This window comes from Hyperolius riggenbachi, chromosome 5 (genome assembly GCF_040937935.1).
Source record: "Hyperolius riggenbachi isolate aHypRig1 chromosome 5, aHypRig1.pri, whole genome shotgun sequence".
In the NCBI taxonomy this organism is placed as follows: Eukaryota; Metazoa; Chordata; class Amphibia; order Anura; family Hyperoliidae; genus Hyperolius; species Hyperolius riggenbachi.
The window spans coordinates 340069547-340087202 of NC_090650.1; the positions used below are offsets into that span (position 1 = coordinate 340069547).

Sequence of the window (17656 nt, forward strand, 5' to 3'; positions counted from 1 at the left end):
TTTTTTTCACAAAGTGTCATTCTCCGCTAACTTGTGACAAAAAATAAAATCTTCTATGAACTTACCGTACTACTAACGGAATACCTTGGGGTGTCTTCTCTCTAAAATGGGGTCATTTGTGGGGTTCCTATACTGTCCTGGCATTTTAGGGGCCCTAAACCGTGAGGAGTAGTCTTGAAACGAAATTTCTCAAAATGACCTGTGAAATCCTAAAGGTACTCATTGGACTTTGGGCCCCTTAGCGCAGTTAGGGTGCAAAAAAGTGCCACACGTGGTATCGCCGTACTCAGGAGAAGTAGTATAATGTGTTTTGGGGTGTATTTTTACACATACCCATGCTGAGTGGGAGAAAGATCTCTGTAAATAGACAATTGTGTGTAAAAAAAATTAACAAATTGTCATTTACAGAGATATTTCTCCCATCCAGCATGGGTATGTGTAAAAATACACCCCAAAACACATTATACTACTTCTCCTGAGTACGGCAATACCACATGTGTGGCACTTTTTTGCAGCCTAACTGCGCTAAGGGGCCCAAAGTCCAATGAGCACCTTTAGGCTTTACATGGGTGCTTACAAATTAGCACCCCCTAAAATGCGAGGACAGTAAACACACCCCACAAATGACCCCATTTTGGAAAGTAGACACTTCAAGGTATTCAGAGAGGGGCATGGTGAGTCCGTGGCAGATTTCATTTTTTTTCGTCGCAAGTTAGAAGAAATGGAAACTTTTTTTTTTTTTTTTGTCACAAAGTGTCATTTTCCGCTTACTTGTGACAAAAAATAATATCTTCTATGAACTCACTATGCCTCTCAGTGAATACTTTGGGATGTCTTCTTTCCAAAATGGGGTCATTTGGGGGGTATTTATACTATCCTGGAATTCTAGCCCCTCATGAAACATGACAGGGGGTCAGAAAAGTCAGAGATGCTTGAAAATGGGAAAATTCACTTTTTGCACCATAGTTTGTAAACGCTATAACTTTTACCAAAACCAATAAATATACACTGAATGGGTTTTTTTTATCCAAAACATGTTTGTCCACATTTTTCGCGCTGCATGTATACAGAAATTTTACTTTATTTGAAAAATGTCAGCACAAAAAGTTAAAAAAATCATTTTTTTGCCAAAATTCATGTCTTTTTTGATGAATATAATAAAAAGTAAAAGTCGCAGGAGCAATCAAATAGCACCAAAAGAAAGCTTTATTAGTGACAAGAAAAGGAGCCAAAATTCATTTAGGTGGTAGGTTGTATGAGCGAGCAATAAACCGTGAAAGCTGCAGTGGTCTGAATGGAAAAAAAGTGGCCGGTCCTTAAGGGGTAGAAAGCCCTAGGTCCTTAAGTGGTTAATATACACATCCTAGCAATTTTGTCAGAGTTTCCAATCATTTTTATCATAATTGGGGAAAACGTGTGTGTGTGTGTGTGTGTGTGTGTGTGTGTGGTAGATTGGTCATATTTTTGAAATGTTACAATCAGTCCTACAAAAATGATTGCAATTCTTAAATTGAACAGATATTTTAAAAAATTGTATGGTGTGTGGCCACCTTTAGGGTGATAAGTATTGTATAGACATTTGGGCAGTGCACTCTGAACCTTCTTTCGCATGTATGGTTTGATGTAATGTAACACTATTGGTGGTGCAGCAAGCCAGCATTACTGTTTGAGGAACGGATAGGAGCTAGGAGAGCGCCCCTATAATGAGCAATGATCTTTATAAATAGGATGCACAAATGTCTTTGTGCTGAAGTTGCAATGTAAATTTCTATATCTTAACCTCCTTAGCGGTATGGACGACTTAATACGTCCACTACCGCCGGAGGTCGCCGCTCAGGCCCCGCTGGGCCGATTTGAATAATTTTTTTTTAAACACGCAGCAAGCACTTTGCTTGCTGCGTGTCTCACCTGATCGCCGCCGCCACCCGCCGCGATGCAGGGGCCCCCCAGGCGAGACCCCGTGCTCTGCCTGGCCAATCAGTGCCAGGCAGCGCTGAGGGGCGGATCGGGTCTCCCTGTGACGTCACGATGACGTCACGACGTGCGTCGCCATGGCGACGGGGGAAGCCCTAAAGAAAATCTCGTTTCAGAACGGGATTTCCTTATGGTTTACGGCGCCGGCGGCGATCGGAGGGGTGGGAGGGTTGCGGAAGCGAGGGGGGCATCATGTAGCTAGCGCTAGGCTAGCTACATGATTGAAAAAAAAAATTTAAAAATAGCGCTGCGCTGCCCCCTGGCGATCTTTAATAGAACGCCAGAGAGGTTAAATACACATTTAGAAATAAACTCCCAACAATAAAAACAGAACTACAATATTTCTTTGAAAATAACAGCAACTGCAAATATAAAAAGAAAAAAGGGTGTTCTCTATATACATATGTTAAATACCAATAACACTAAAACATAAAAAAGTCAACTACTTACGTTTGAACAGCAAGCTCGGTGTCAAATGTGAGGGTGATTCCTGTATTCACCAGAAACACATACAACTTCATGATGGCTGCTCTATGCTCTGCTGGTGCCCTCTTTAAGCTTTTCTGTGCTCATTGAGAAACTGCGGACAAAAAAAACCAAAACTTTTTGTTAAACATAATACATAGTCCATCCCAAAAAGTGTAGTAACCGTAAACTAGCATTCATCATAATCACTATATGTGAATTAGAAATAAATAAATAAAAAATAAATAAATCTCCCTGATCTCTACTGTACCTGGGCTTCTAAAGGTCAAAGTGATGGTACAGAGACCTGCCATTATACCTGTATGGTCATCAATAGGACAAACTATAAAAACAGGCAAAAATCAGTGAATCACTGCGAAGTGTGGCAAAATAATATGCTGTTTTAACATGTCCATTATCTTTGGTGTAATAGGAATAGCACAAATCTGTAGAGCTTGTGTTAAAAAAAATACTTTCACATTTTTCTCATTTAACATCTGATTTGCTGTTGGATGTGACTGTTCACCAACTCAGATGGTCTGATCTAACTGTCACCTCCCTTCATTCTCCCCAGCTGCCATTATATGCAACAGTTTTTTGTTTTTGTTTTTTCTTCTGCTCACACACTTCACATGTTAGTAGATAATACTTAAACAAAGGCACCAGCAACAGGATAATATACACTAAAAACTGTTTAAAAAGGGTATGATGGTGGACTTGCCTCCCCAAAGATGACTAGATTTTTGCTGAATTCAAGCAAAAGGAACTTTATTGACTACTTCACAGTGCAACGCATTTTGCTGATGTAACCTGCTTCATCAGATGGAGTAACTAGAACAGCTCCTTGGTTTACACCACACTCGTTTTAGTTACTCCCCAATTTGCCTGTTGAAAGCAGGTTACACCTGCAAAATGCATTGCACCATGGAGTAGTCAAAGTTCTAATTTGCTTGAATTCTACAAAATGTTCATCCCCCTCCTTTTTCCCCCTTGGACCACAACTGCTGCATCCATGGCTGTTGACATTGATAATAATGGTTATTGGCTACAAGGACTCTTGCCTATATTGCCACTTTGCTATTTATTGGATTCTCTCTTATCTCCTGCTGTGTGTCCTGTACGTTCCCTGTATGTGCCAAAACCAATCCTGGGCACAACCCAGTCGTGCTTGATGAATTAAGCTGATTCTGATAATTGCAAAGCGCAATTTAAATAAAATCGCTTTGCAACATCACAAATACTATGCGCTAAGCCAGAGTCCCCCAACCCTGTCCTCAAGGCCCATCAACAGTACATGTTTTGCAGAAAACCACACACAAGCACAGGTGGGGTAATTAGTGTCTCAGCAGAGCTGATTAACTACCTTGCTGGATTTCTACAAAACATGCACTGTTGGTGGGCCTTGAGGACAGGTGTGAGAGAACGCGGAAAAGCCGCCGCGTGTGCTGCTGAGGAGGCGGCTGTTTCCGCGTCCAATGCGGCGGTTTGCACGCGGAGGCGTGAGTCTGGTAACAGGGCAGAACGCAGAAAAGCCACCGCATGTAACAACAGTAAGGCGGCTGGTTCCACGTCCAGCGCGGCGGTTTGCACGCAGCAGCGTGTGTCTGGTGTGGCTGGGTCTGTTAGTGCACACAGGCTTAGGAATACACGCGCGCGCGCTGAGAGGCAGAACTTTTATACTGGGCAAGGAGAAGTCAGCTGATCACACCGATCAGCTGACTCCAGAGCAGGATTCTATTGGTTGATCAATTAGGGGTGGTGCCGGAGAGCACTACTCCATATATACTTACTGCTGGCCAGTCTCAAGTTGTCTGCCGTTGCGAACACTACGTGGAAGCACTCAGACCTTAGTCAGATCCAACAGTGTGTTTGAACCAGGTGGACCTGGGATTCACACTGAGCCAGATTACTTGTATTGTTATTCTGCTTATGCTTAGACTAGTTCCAGGGTGCTGAGACCACGGACCTCGCACCCAAGACTAGGGAATTGTATTATCATTTGTGTTATACTCCAGACTAGTTCCAGGGTGCTGAGACCACGGACCTCACACCCGACAAGGGAACTTGTGCGATCATTCTGTTATACATCAGACTAGTTCCAGGGTGTAGAGACCAAGGACCTCACACCCAGACTAGGCATTGTTTGATATCTGTTATGACTTATTGCTTTCCTGACTACTCCTCTGTCCTCTGATTCAGTACCTCGCATATCTGATACTCTGTTGCCAAACCCTGCTAACCTTGGATACCGAATCAGCTTTCTGTCTAGGTACCTTATCTGACCGTGTGTTGCCGACCTGGCTTGCCCGACCTCGAGAGCTATCTCTCCCATTAAGAGATAGTCTCTAGATCAGATAGTGACATCCACCTTCAGGTGTCACTCACCTTCTGGTCCTTCCTACCTCCAGCCTGACTCCACCCCTTGGAGAGTCTCAGGCTGCTGGAAGGTTTCTGTGTCCTCAAGAGCAGTATTCCTTTACCGCCTTTGATCATCTGCTCAGCAGGTGCATTACTCAAAGTACTACTGTTACACCAAACACTCACATACCATAGGTGTCCAGAGGTTAGCAATATATCTGTATTATCGGTGATTCTGCAGATCATCAATAATCAGGTATATATCTGCATTCTTGGTGATACTGCAGATCACCAATAATCAGATTCTCTCTGCGTGCTGACACCAATCGTTACAACAGGGTTGGGGAACACTGCGCTAAGCCACTGCAATTTTCAGTGTGGTTTTTACTTGAAACACCAGAAATGTGGTGAGATGTGCAGTTCAATCTCCTACCTTTGGAGGGCAGACATTTCTGAAAGAATTCAGAAGAAAAAAAAAAATCAGTTTTATATCAGTTGCATATAACTGCAACTGGGAAAATAAAGGAAGGCTGATGACAGTCAGATCAGACTATTTGAGTAGGGGAGTCAATAAATACAAGAGCAACTCCTGAATAGCTTATAATTTTAACAGATTTAAACCATGAAGCCAATGTTTTGAAACCACACTTTATCATCAATATTATTTAGTATTTGTATTGAACAGACATGATCCATAGCGCCTCACATAGTATATTGTCTGTCCCTCAGAGCGGCTCACAATCTAATCCTTACTATAGTCACATGTATGTGCTCTATGTACCATAGTCTAGGGCCAATTTAGGGAGAAACCAATTAAACGACCTGTATGTTTTTGGGATGTGGGAGGAAACCGAAGTGCTTGGAGGAAACCCACACGGGCACAGGAAGAACATACAAGCTCTGCAGATAGCGCCCTGGCTGGGATTCAAACCAGGGGCACAGCGCTGAAACCTCTACTCCACCATGCTTATCATTGCAAAAAGGCTCTGCAGGCCCAATCTGTTGAAAGGGCCAATGATTGTGTGTGGGGAATTCCCTCAGGTGAGTGAGATAAGTCTCCTGCACTCGCTGGACAGTGATATGAGGTATGCGAGGCACAGTCTGCAGTGTTTCAAAGCATTTTCTTTAACACAAGCTCAATGTATACATTTATCATGTGCCTATTACACAACTGATAAAAGGGATATAAGAACAGCATTATTTACAATATAGAGCTTTTTTAAGGGGATTGAATAAGGGAGGGAATGGGCGGGTGACATGAGGAAACATCATTGCAAGTCTGCTTCTTCCCATCTAGAAATTTGACTTCATCCCAAGGAGTGAGATTTGTAATACAGTAATAGTTTATTAAAGGGAACCTAAAATAAGTTTAAAAAATATCAAAGTTTCACTTACCGGGGGCATCTGCCAGCTCCCTGCAGCCGCCCTGTGCCCGCGCCGTCTTGGAACAATCCTCAGGTCCCCGCCCTGCGGCAGTTTTGGTATCGCCAATTTGCAAGTCGTTGGCCACTGTGCCTGCGCGTCCATGGCCGCTCGTATTCTCTTTCGCAGTACGAGATAATCTCTACTGCGCCGCGCAGGACACTCCCAGCTAACAGAGCGCGAACGAGGACACGTCCGGCCAGGGCTGCGCAGGTGCAGTGGCCATTGACTGCCAGAATCGAAAGTGAGCCGTGGCGGGGAAACCGGAGGATCCTTCAGTACCAGCGCGGGCGCAGGGCAGCTGCAGGAGGCTGGCAGGAGCCCCAGGAGAGTGAAACTTTTTTTTTCCCTTAAACTTATTTCAGGTTCCCTTTAAATAAAAGCCAGACATCTGAAAGGACAAATAAAGTGAAAGTAATGTGCCCAGTTTAACTTAAATTCAGCAACAGTGCCCCTCTAAAAGCTGGCTGAGCCAATCATGTGCTACATGTCCCTCCTTGATCTTGCTCCCGCCATGTGCGTAGTTGCAATTGTCATGATCTGTGCAAAAGCAGAATGATCCCGGCCATGGGAGCGCCATTGAGGAGGTGTGCAGCCATGGGCCGCACATGCAGCTTTCAGAGGGGACAGCTGCTGAATGTAACAGAGAGGAACGACGGCAAGGGACCAGAAGGACTACAGGGGGCTGGAAGAAGCCACCCGTAAGTTAAACTGGGCACATCACTTTCACTTTAGGTTTCCTTTAAGGTGCGTACACACAATAACTGTCACCCGCAGGGATCATGACTCACTCAGGCCCAGTGCACACCAAAACCGCTAGCAGATCCACAAAACGCTAGCGGTTTTGGGTGCGGAGTGCAGATATTTAGGGCAGTGCACACCAAGCGGATTTGGATGCGATCTGCCGGCCACATCCGCGTGGCTATTGTATTTCAATGGGCTGGTGCACACCGGCGGTTTGAGGTTTTTAGCAAATCGCAAACGTGCAGCAGGAGGCACGTTTGTGGTTTGCTAAAAACCTCAAACCGCTGGTGCGCACCAGCCCATTCAATTACATTAGCCACGCGGATTTTCAGGCGGTTGTGGCCGGCGGAACCGCCCGAGGTGCACTGGGCCTCACTCTGTTCACTCAGTTCTGTAAAGACACAATGCTAGACTTTAGGCAAGCGACCCAGTCTGTTTCTATGGAGGAGGGTGAAAGGACAATGCTCCAGTGCTCCCCTGTATATGCAGAGTAGCAGCACAGCTGTGGTTGTGCTTGTTTCACCTTCTCAAGGCATCCATTCTCTACAAGCAAGTGCTGCTCTACCTCCAGGATCTCATCCTGCACGTTGCACGATTACACATGACATAAGAAAAATGCCACACTCTGCATATACTGGGGCTGGGGGAGCACAGGATGGGGTCCACTACAACCAGGGATGCTAGCTATATTGGCGGGGAAAGGGGGGGGGGGGGGAGTACTAGACCACCAGGGAAACCATATGGTGGAGTGAGGGGGGCCACTAGACACCAGGGAATTGTGTAGGGAGGGGGCACTGGACGCCAAAAAAACTGTATAGGGGAGGGAGGGGGCCAGTAAACACCAGGGAATAGGAGGGAGGAGGCCATTAGACATTGAGGTTGTCCCATGACTTGGCCCCAGTTTTACATTTCGGCCCACTGTGTATTTCAGTTTCATAACACTATACAGAAAACAGCTTTCTTCTCAAAAATGTTATCCTAAAAAATAAATAAAAGGCTCAATTAGGGTGCTTTTCCACTAGAAAGCCTGATCACATGCAAAATCACGCTTCAATTACCACTACTGCAACTTTTTGCGTTTGCGTCTTGAACCGCTGGGTGTAAGGGCGATCGCACATAAAATAGTGTAGGTCGGTGTTTGTAATTTAAACAAAAAACAATCGCATGAGTGGAAACAGCACTGCGATTTACATGTTAATCGCAGTGCTGTTGTGATTGTCAAAATGGCTGCAATCCTGTTTTTGTAGCAAATTGCAGCTGGTGGAAAAGGAGCCTCCGGTACACACTGAAAATCACCAAGCGCAATAGCAAACGCAGTGCGATGTGATTTAATTTTTAATCAAAATTCTACTTGTGATTTTTGTGCATTTGGGATGTGATTGCAATTTTGCTGAGGCTATATTTTCCTGGTTTCCTGATTGTTTACCTAAAAAAACGCAACAACATTTGCATGCATTGCGTTTTCCAAGGCTTCACTGCAATTGCGTTTTTTTCTAAAAAAAAAAAAAAAGTATCACACCACTGTGTACAGGTTATCATGATTTTCAGGATTTTTCAAAAGACCATGGGCTTGATTCAGTTTAGGCGTGATAAAATAAACTCACGGGTAAAGTTTTATGCACGCTAAGTTTAACGCATGCAACGGCATTGAACCCTATGCGACGTTTCGAGCGCACCGGACTTTGCGTGCGCAAAACTTTACGCGCAAGTTTTTCCCTCAAAGCGGTGCTAACCTACTTAGTGCAATGCTTATCATGCCCAAAAGTCTTTAGGCGTGCTAAGTAGGTTAGCATCGCTTTGTGAATCAAGCCCCTTGAGTTCTATTTCGCTATGAACTTTTGCTGGGCAGTCTGTGATTTAAAAAATGCATGCAGTTTTAAAAACGCAGAGCAAATGCAGCCAGTGTGTCCAGGCCCTAACTCCTGTTCCCGCCAACCCAGTGTTTGTACCTTACACCTTCTTATCAGCTTTTATACTGCAGATCTGCAGAAAACAATTGTAGTATTCACCAGTTCTATGCAGCTTATCATAAATAAGCCTGGAATATGATAAATAAGCAGAGAAAGAAGGGAGGGAAAACAGGCTCAAGAATTAAAAATCCCTAACTTTCTGTTATCTGTACCTGACACTTCCTATTTCCTTCAATCTACTGGTGAGGTAACCCTAGTTTTCACTTCTAAAGGGATGCTGGGGCTGTATGAAAATTTTAATTTCTAGGAGACATTTCAGCAGATGCAATAATAAAAAATACAGGAGGCAGCAAGCCCTGTAATGGGCATTCCAATGAACAATACCTAATTTCACCTTCAAGGTGTGTTATGGGATGGGATGAATCAGAGTTTGGGATGCATTCTTTTAACGTAATGAGGCGTGGAATTTTATTACAGCAGTGTGCAATGCATGTCCATGCCAGTTTATGCACCATCATTTATAGATTAAGGTCTGCTTAGAGCTGGTCACACACCATTAGATTTTGCTTTAGATTTCACTTGTCATCAGAGATAAAAAAAATAAAAAAAAAATGACAATAATGTGCAGGACTATAGGGCAGGCTGATTTTAGAACAGATTACACAGTTGTTGGTAAACCCGGCTAATAGCAAATAGGCATCCTTAAGATGGCCATACATCAGGCGACTTGGCGACCGAATGACCATCTGATTCAATTATTATAATTGATTTGAATGAAAATCAGTGCCGCCAAGTACATGCCCAACCCACAATGCAGGAATCTATACTTTGCAGGGGGCACATTTACATTGGTGGGGCAACGAGGCAGCGGAAGCGTTGCACAAGGCAGATTCCGGATCGATTTCCGCATGAAATTGACCGGGAATCTGCCTGCAGTGTATGGGCAGGTGACAGATCTCTCTCTTATCAGATTCGATATGAGAGAGATTTGTCTCTTGGTCAAATCTGCCCATACATTGCTAGATGTATGGCTACCTTTAAAAGGACAATTGTAGTGAGAAGAATAAGGAGGCTGCCATATTTATCTCCTCTTAAAGGGGAACTGAAGAGAGAGGTATATGGAGGCTGTCCTGTTTATTTCCTTTTAATCAATACCAGTTGCCTGGCAGCCCTGCTGGTCTATTTTTTCTGCAGTAGTATCTAATTAAAACCAGAAACAAGCATGCAGCTAGTCTTCTCAGATCAGACTTATAAGTCTGAACCACTGAAAACACCTGATCTGCTGCATGCTTGTTCAGGGGCTATGGCTAATAGTATTAGAGGCAGAGGATCAGCAGGGCTGCCAGGCAACTGGTATTGTCTAAAAGGAAATAAACATGACAGTCTCCATATACCTCTCTCTTCAGTTCCCCTTTAAAAAATGCCAGTTGCCTGGCTGCACTGCTGATCTATTTGGCTGCAGTAGTGCCTGAATAACACCAGAAACAAGCACGCAGCTAATCACGTCAGATCTAATAATGTCAGAAACACCTGATCTGCATATGCTTGTTCAGGGTCTAATCGCTAAAAGTATTAGAGGCAGAGGATCAGCAGGATAGCCAGGCAACTGGTATTTCTTAGAAGGAAATAAATATGGCAGCCCCCAAATCCTTCTCACTTCAGTTGTCCTTTAAAGGATACGCCCAGGCATACAAAAAAATTAAAATTCCACTTACCTGGGCCTTTCTCCAGCCCCTTGCAGCCTTCCTGTGCCCTCGCCGCAGCTCCGGTGGCTTCCAGTGTCCTCCGCTGCAGAAGCCGACCTCGCCAGGTCGGCTTCCGGGTCGACTTCTTGTGCGCTCCATGTCGTGGGTCACGTGGTCTGCCCGACGTCATCAGAACTGTACTGTGCAGGCACAGTAGTTCTACGTCTGCGCAGTACAATCCTTATGATGTCAGCCAGACCACGTGACCTGCGCGCCGTGGAGCGCACAAGAAGCCGACCCGGAACCCGACCTGGCGAGGTCGGCTTCTGCAGCGGAGGACACCGGGAGCCACTGGAGCTGCGGCGAAGGCACAGGACAACTGCCAGGGGCTGGAGGAAGGCCCAGTGGAGTTTTATTTTTTAAATGCCTGGACGTATCCTTTAAGTGCATCTTTCACAAGGAAAAACAACAAAAAACAAGATAACCTAATAAACACACAGATGCCCAGCAAGCCCAATCTTTATAGCATATATGCTGGTACAACCCTTAAAAAAAAGTGAAGGACCTTAACGGGTGGTCCACCTCACCCACTTCAACATGTATTTCTTTAGAGAATGGACTTATATAGAATACTATGACGCAGTCTTACGGTACAAAAATTCGAAACAACTTTATTGGCACATGTACAAAAAATGCTTGATAAAAACTTTTATATCCGTGATATGAATCCTCATGAAAAATCATGAGGACTGTTTGACTGTTCGACACATGTTCGTTTCGGGCTTATTCTGTGCCCTTCATCAGGCCGTAATATGTATAAGTAGTTCTGTGAAGCCCAGTCAACAGCTAAAGCCAGAAAAAATACGGAAAAAAGGCGGGCATCTGCACCAACCTGATGCACACAAAAACAGCCCCACCGGCAATGAAAGTCAATGATGCAGCTATTAGGGGAGTGTGGGTTTCTGGCTTTAGCTGTTGACTGGACCTCAGAGAACTATTTATACATATTACGGCCAGATGAAGGGCCCAGAATATGCCTGAAACGAACGTGTCGTTGCCTGTAAACGTACAATTGTTTATCACGTCAAGCCAGACTACAGTGTTTTTCAGCTTCATGAATAGCTTTTTGGATGTATTATGATTCTTCGTGAAGATTGATATCACGGATTTAAAAGTTTTTATCAAGCATTTTTTCTACATGTGCCAATAAAATTGTTTCAAATGTTTGTACCGCAAGACTGAATCATAGTATTCTATAGAAGTCCATTCTCTAAAGAAATACAAGCCCAATCTTTAGCCACATCTGAGCAGGGCTCGATTGCATTATTCTCCCTGCTCATCTTTTTCATCTGTGTGAAGTCGCTCCAATATGAGACACATTGTCCCTCCTGCCCCCTCAAGAGCAGCAGACAGACATATGGCTAACCTGTAGGCTAGTGCCGCCTCCACTGTATACAGCATTGGGCCCCTGTCACCCATGGTATCAATCCCCATCCTTGCCGGACAGCAGCAATCTACAGTGTGTACAAAGCTTTACACCACAAATAAAAAGTTGATTAACAATAACTAAAATTAACCACCATAATTTGGGAAGATAAGTAAACACATTTTAATGTAAACTCTGGAGTAAAGCTTGGTACACACTTTTAATTTTGATTGGCCAATCACTAACCAATTTTACCACCTCCATGTAGAATGAGGGTTCACCTACTCCAGTGGTTCCCAACCCATGTGCCGCGACACATACATGTGTCGCGGCAGCTTCGGGTATGTGTCGCAGTGTCAGCTAAGGGAGGGAGAGCTGTGGGCAGCGGCGGAGAAGGGGGCCATCTCCCCCCCCCCTTCCCTCACCTTAGGGTGCTCTCCCTCTCTCTCTCCTCCGATACTAAGTGTGGCAGCGGGCTGGACTTAACTTCCGTGTCGCTCCAAGCGCCGGAAGTTCTGGTGCCACAGCCGCTGCTCTGGATCAGACCAGAGTAGTGGCAAATCATCCCGCACGCCTGCGACGAGGCCAGACGGAGACACGGAAGGTAAGTTCCGCCCCTCTGCCAGCCACCGCACTTCGTTCCGAAGGAGAGAGCGAGGGAGGGAGAGCACCCTGAGGTGCCGCCCTCCTTCCCTCGCTCTCTCCTCCTGGCTACATATACTGGGCACATATACACCTGACTACCTACCCTGGGCACATATACCCCTGGCTACCTATCCTGGGCACATATACCCCTGGCTACCTATACTGGGCACATATACCCCTGGCTACCTATACTGGGCACATATACCCCAGGCTACCTATACTGGGCACATATACCCCAGGCTACCTATACTGGGCACATATACCCCTGGCTACCTATACTGGGAACATATACCCCTGGCTACCTATACTGGGCACATATACCCCTGGCTACCTATACTGGGCACATATACCCCTGGCTACCTATACTGGGCACATATACCCCTGGCTACTTATACTGGGCACATATACCCCTGGCTACCTATACTGGGCACATATACCCCTGGCTACATATACTGGGTACATTTACCTCTGGCTACATATACTGGGCACATATACCCCTGGCTACATATACAGGGCACATATATCCCTGGCTACATATACTGGGGACAACTAGCTGTTTGTCATTATGTGCATTTACTGGTGAAAAGCTTTCTCTTATTATGTGCATTTACTGGGGAAACGCTGTCTCTCATTACATGCATTTAGTCTACGTGTCACGGAGATCTGAACGTTTGGTTTGATGTGTCACGACTCCAAAAAGGTTGGGAACCACTGACCTACTCAATCTGCTCATAGTATTAAATATCTTTTGACTCTCATATTACTTGGCGGTGGTAAAATTGGTCAGTGATTTAAAGTGTGTACCAGACTTTATTAGGAATCTTGATGCAGCTGCATGGAGACATGAGAAGGCCTAGGCACATATCAGGCACCACAGAGTAAGCTGGCAGGCCAAGTGAGATAACTGATATCTATAGCACTCTCCACTGCCACTCCTGCGCATGGAGGAGTGTGCACCGTCCATCCAAACAATGTATGGGTTCTACATTTCTTTTCACAGACAGCACTAAAAGGGCCCATTTTTAGAGATTATCTGTTGGCAGCCCAGGTCCTTTTTGCCCTTCAACCATAAACTTTGGGGGCCTTTGGATGATTCAAGGAATACTATCAATACTCAAGTGTTCTAAAATGACATGTAGTCTAAGTAGCTGTGTAATCATTTTCCTACTTACGTTAAATATCAGACACAAAAGCTTTAACTAATTGTGTGTAGGATTAGAACGAACATTCACAAAAGGGGTATCTGCTTCAACGAAACATTCACAAAAGGGGTATCTGCTTCAACACAGTGCTGTTCTTTGCATATCAGACTACAGAGTATTTTTCTTTGAAAGCAAAACAAAAAAGGATGAAAAGCTGTGGTGTCAGGTTACACACACAATTACAAAGGGTTATAACAAGATACATTTCCACTGCTCTCCTGCAAACAGCTCAGTCAGTGACAGGCAGCTGCCAGTGAGGGTTTTCTCACACACAGGCTTAATGGTGTAGTGTGAGGGAATCCTCACTCCCCTCATGGTTCACTGGTCAGTCAGACTTGTCAGACTTGCAGTCAGTGAAGAGTAAAAGGAATTTGATACAGTAAACAAAAAGATAAGCAAGTGAAATTTATGCATTATTATTTACCAGCACATCAGGAACTCTCTCAATCCTAGGTTAAAAAAAGTTAATCGACAGCGTTCCTTTAACTAACTGAACCCATGGAAAGGCACAAATAGAAAAGCTGGCCAAAAAATGAAGATCAGGAAACTTCAATTTCATAAGCAAAGGCACCTACAACCGAATCTGACAAAAACGGCGCAGGAAATATGGGCGCACCAGACGACGCCGTAGGCCATAATGGAAATTATGGCTACATCGGCGCCCAGGCAGTAATTTGGACACAGTCAATAGACGGGGCCCAAATTACGATAAAAACTAAAGTAATTCAACCTCTACCAATAGCTAGCAGCCGAATTACATCTTACCTCAGAGTCCACAGCGGCCGGGAGGGGGAATAGTAATGAACACCGCAGAGACATTTGCCGGAGCAGGTTGAGGGGTTTTTCAGCTTCACTCTGCGCCCAGCTTTCCCAGCAGCTTAATTACATGTTCACCCTACAACAGCCTCCAATTTGTGAAACATGACTTAAATATAAACTCACCTACACCCAATCTATCTTGGAACTGGCATGTGTGGCCCACACATATTCATCCAAAACTGACATTTTACTTTGATAGATGCTGGTCTGGGTACTTACCTCAGGAGAGGGAATCCTCCTGAGGCCTCCGCCATCATGCTTCTCGGTGAGGATCATTTAGGAGAAAACGAATACTATCAGGCACTGCAGTGGATTGAAATGTATTCCCTGTCCAAAACATCAAGTGAAGCATATAAGTGAATTGACTGTAGTTATCGTAGGTACATAGGTCACAGGCAGTGATTCCGTGCTGAAGTGACATTCATTACAGAATTGTATGAGATATATGTCCTACCATGTCCTAGGTGGGTGCAGGGCAAATAACGGGTAGCCTAATGGCCATTTAGCACTCATTCTCAAGCTCAACACACACCATACAATCTTGGTTGTACAGATTTACCAAATCTATGTAATATAAGGGCCAACAGATTGAAAATACCATGAAAAATTGATTGGATAACCTCTTATACTACATGAAAGTGGTAAGATTGAACAACCAAGATTGTATGGTGTGTGTTGAGCCTCAGACTGATCAGCCTCAGAAGAAGCACCACCATGCGAAACGGGCATTGGGCTACCCGCTTCTTTGCCCTGCACCCACCTAGGACATGGTAGGACATCTCTCATACAATTCTGTAATAAATGTCACTTCAGCACGGAATCACTATATACCTACGATAACTACAATCAATTCACTTATATGCTTCACTTGATGCTTTGAACAGTGAATACATTTCAATCCACTGCAGTGCCTTATAGTATTAGTTTCCTTCTAAATGATCTATGTCAAGCTTCTACCTGCTACTTCATGAGCATGCAGTTGTTGGAAACTAGGTGGCATGTACTCTGTTTGAATTGACATGCTCATCGGTGAGACCCTCGCAAGCACATCGCCAGAGTTCACCTTCACTGCACAGGTGCAGACAGATCCTGCTTGCGCACTAGCACAGAGTCGAAGGGGTTCTGTTTTTTCTGCCGAACCTGAGCAGCGGCTCCATGCTACTGCGTATGCGCAAGCCAATTGCGCCCAAGCAGTGTGGGTGAGCTCCGTGGATCTTTGGGGGTCCGAGCACTGGAACGGAGGGGGATGGGGAAAACCTCTGTAGGACCCAGAGGCTTCCCTCTCCTAAGGTATCTGAATTTTTGAGTCAACAATCTCCCAGGTTTGTTTGAAAGTGTAATTACATTTTGATTTAAAAAATTGCTTTATTGTGAACCTGAGGTAAAAATAAACTGATGAGATAATTCTCTTTATGCTCCTACTCATAAAAATGACTTTTTTTTTTTTTTTTGGATATCCCATGGTTTCATTTTATATTTAAACAATTACAAACTATATTTAATGTTTTGTTGCCTCTGCTCAGTGGCAGCCTAATAAGTGCCCCAGAGTTAGAAAAAGGTCAATAGTTCATGTATTTTATCTCTCCCTGCCCTCTGAAGCTGCCAGGAAAACTTTTACGGCTGTAATTTGCTGATCATTAAAGTGTACTGTATTCCTAACAAGGTATCGATAAGACAGAAGCGGTCACTTCCATACCTAAAAATTTACTTTTTCAGGCAGCAAAATAGAACGTAGAACGAAGTAAAACAGCCTGGTTATTAATATGTTTTGCACTGTACATACACGTTTATCTCATGTCAAAAGTCATCACGGGTACACTTTAAAGCACACCTGACCCAAGGCACATCTACCTAATGTAAGCACAGGAATATGTTAATGCTTCCAAGCCCCCCCCCCCCCCATGCAGCGCTAAACCCCCTCCTCCGAAACTAGCGACAATATCTGTTGCTATCTCGGGGGGTAAATAGGAGAGGGATTCACTGCTCAAAACGCCAGAGGCATTCGTGCAGGGTTTCCAGAGCTGCCATTGGGCAGCTCTCTCCCCGGCCACACCCCGTCACTCCCCCCCGTCTCCCTGCACATTGTGAGAGAGAATCAATCTTTCTTTCCAGTGTCGTGAACCAGAGGTCATAAAAGTGAAAGTGGGCCAGTGCGGGGAGCGGCGTGGATGGCGGACACCTGATCTGCACAGCCCCTCGGATCAGGTAGCATAATATTTTTTCCCATACAGGTACATACACCTGTGCAACTTAATGCACGACCAACTGCCCAACTTGTTGTTTGCACGACCAGTATGTACACACACGCTGACCAACTAAACAACCAATTTAAAAACAACAAGTCATTTAAACGACTTGTACACACGTGACCAACCTACACGATAGTTGGTCAGTAGAGCCGCTGGTTAGATCAGGCAAACTGCCCGATATCAGTTGGTCGACTGGTCATTTACTGCATGTACACAGGCCCAACCTATCATCCAACAGACAAGTTGGAGCGATAGTTGGGGGGGGGGGGGGTCGTGGCATGGGGATTTGCACATGTGTAAGAGCCTTTAGGCAGGTTTTTGTTGGGCGTTTCTGGTATACAGTGGTTAGTACGTACCAAACAAGGTCCAAGAAGGAGCAACCATCAAGTGCAAAATGAAGTTTAACTGTCAGCTGCAATCCCACAGGTGATGTAGCACAAATCAGTGAACAATATAATGATGGGAATCAGTGGCATAGCTAAGAAACGGTGGTCCCCAGTGTAAGTTTTACATTGGGGCCCCTCAAGCACTCTATACATAACAATTGATACGGCGCACCAAAATCTGCCAACGGCAACTACAGTGTCAGAGGTGCAAGAAGTGAATGGGAAACAGCTTGTTAATTATTACTACTATTCAAAGCATTTACTTTATAGAACTGAACATTATCAGCACAGGACCAATAAAGAGCTAATACTGTGGTTGAGGAAGGGCCCCTCTGGCCCAAGGGCCCGGATGCGGTCGCAACCTCTGAAGA

General features: G+C 44.7%; 1 protein-coding gene across 2 annotated transcripts in view; it reads right to left on the reverse strand.

Moving 5' to 3' along the window:
• RB1CC1 (RB1 inducible coiled-coil 1) overlaps positions 1 to 17656 on the reverse strand; it is a 228457-nt gene that overhangs the window by 182576 nt on the left and 28225 nt on the right. For both annotated transcript variants that reach the window (XM_068237380.1, XM_068237379.1), the window contains exon 2: positions 2425 to 2554. In XM_068237380.1, the coding sequence (XP_068093481.1) occupies positions 2425 to 2495 (71 nt within the window). In that variant the 5' untranslated portion in view covers positions 2496 to 2554. The remainder of the gene's footprint in view (positions 1 to 2424; positions 2555 to 17656) is intronic.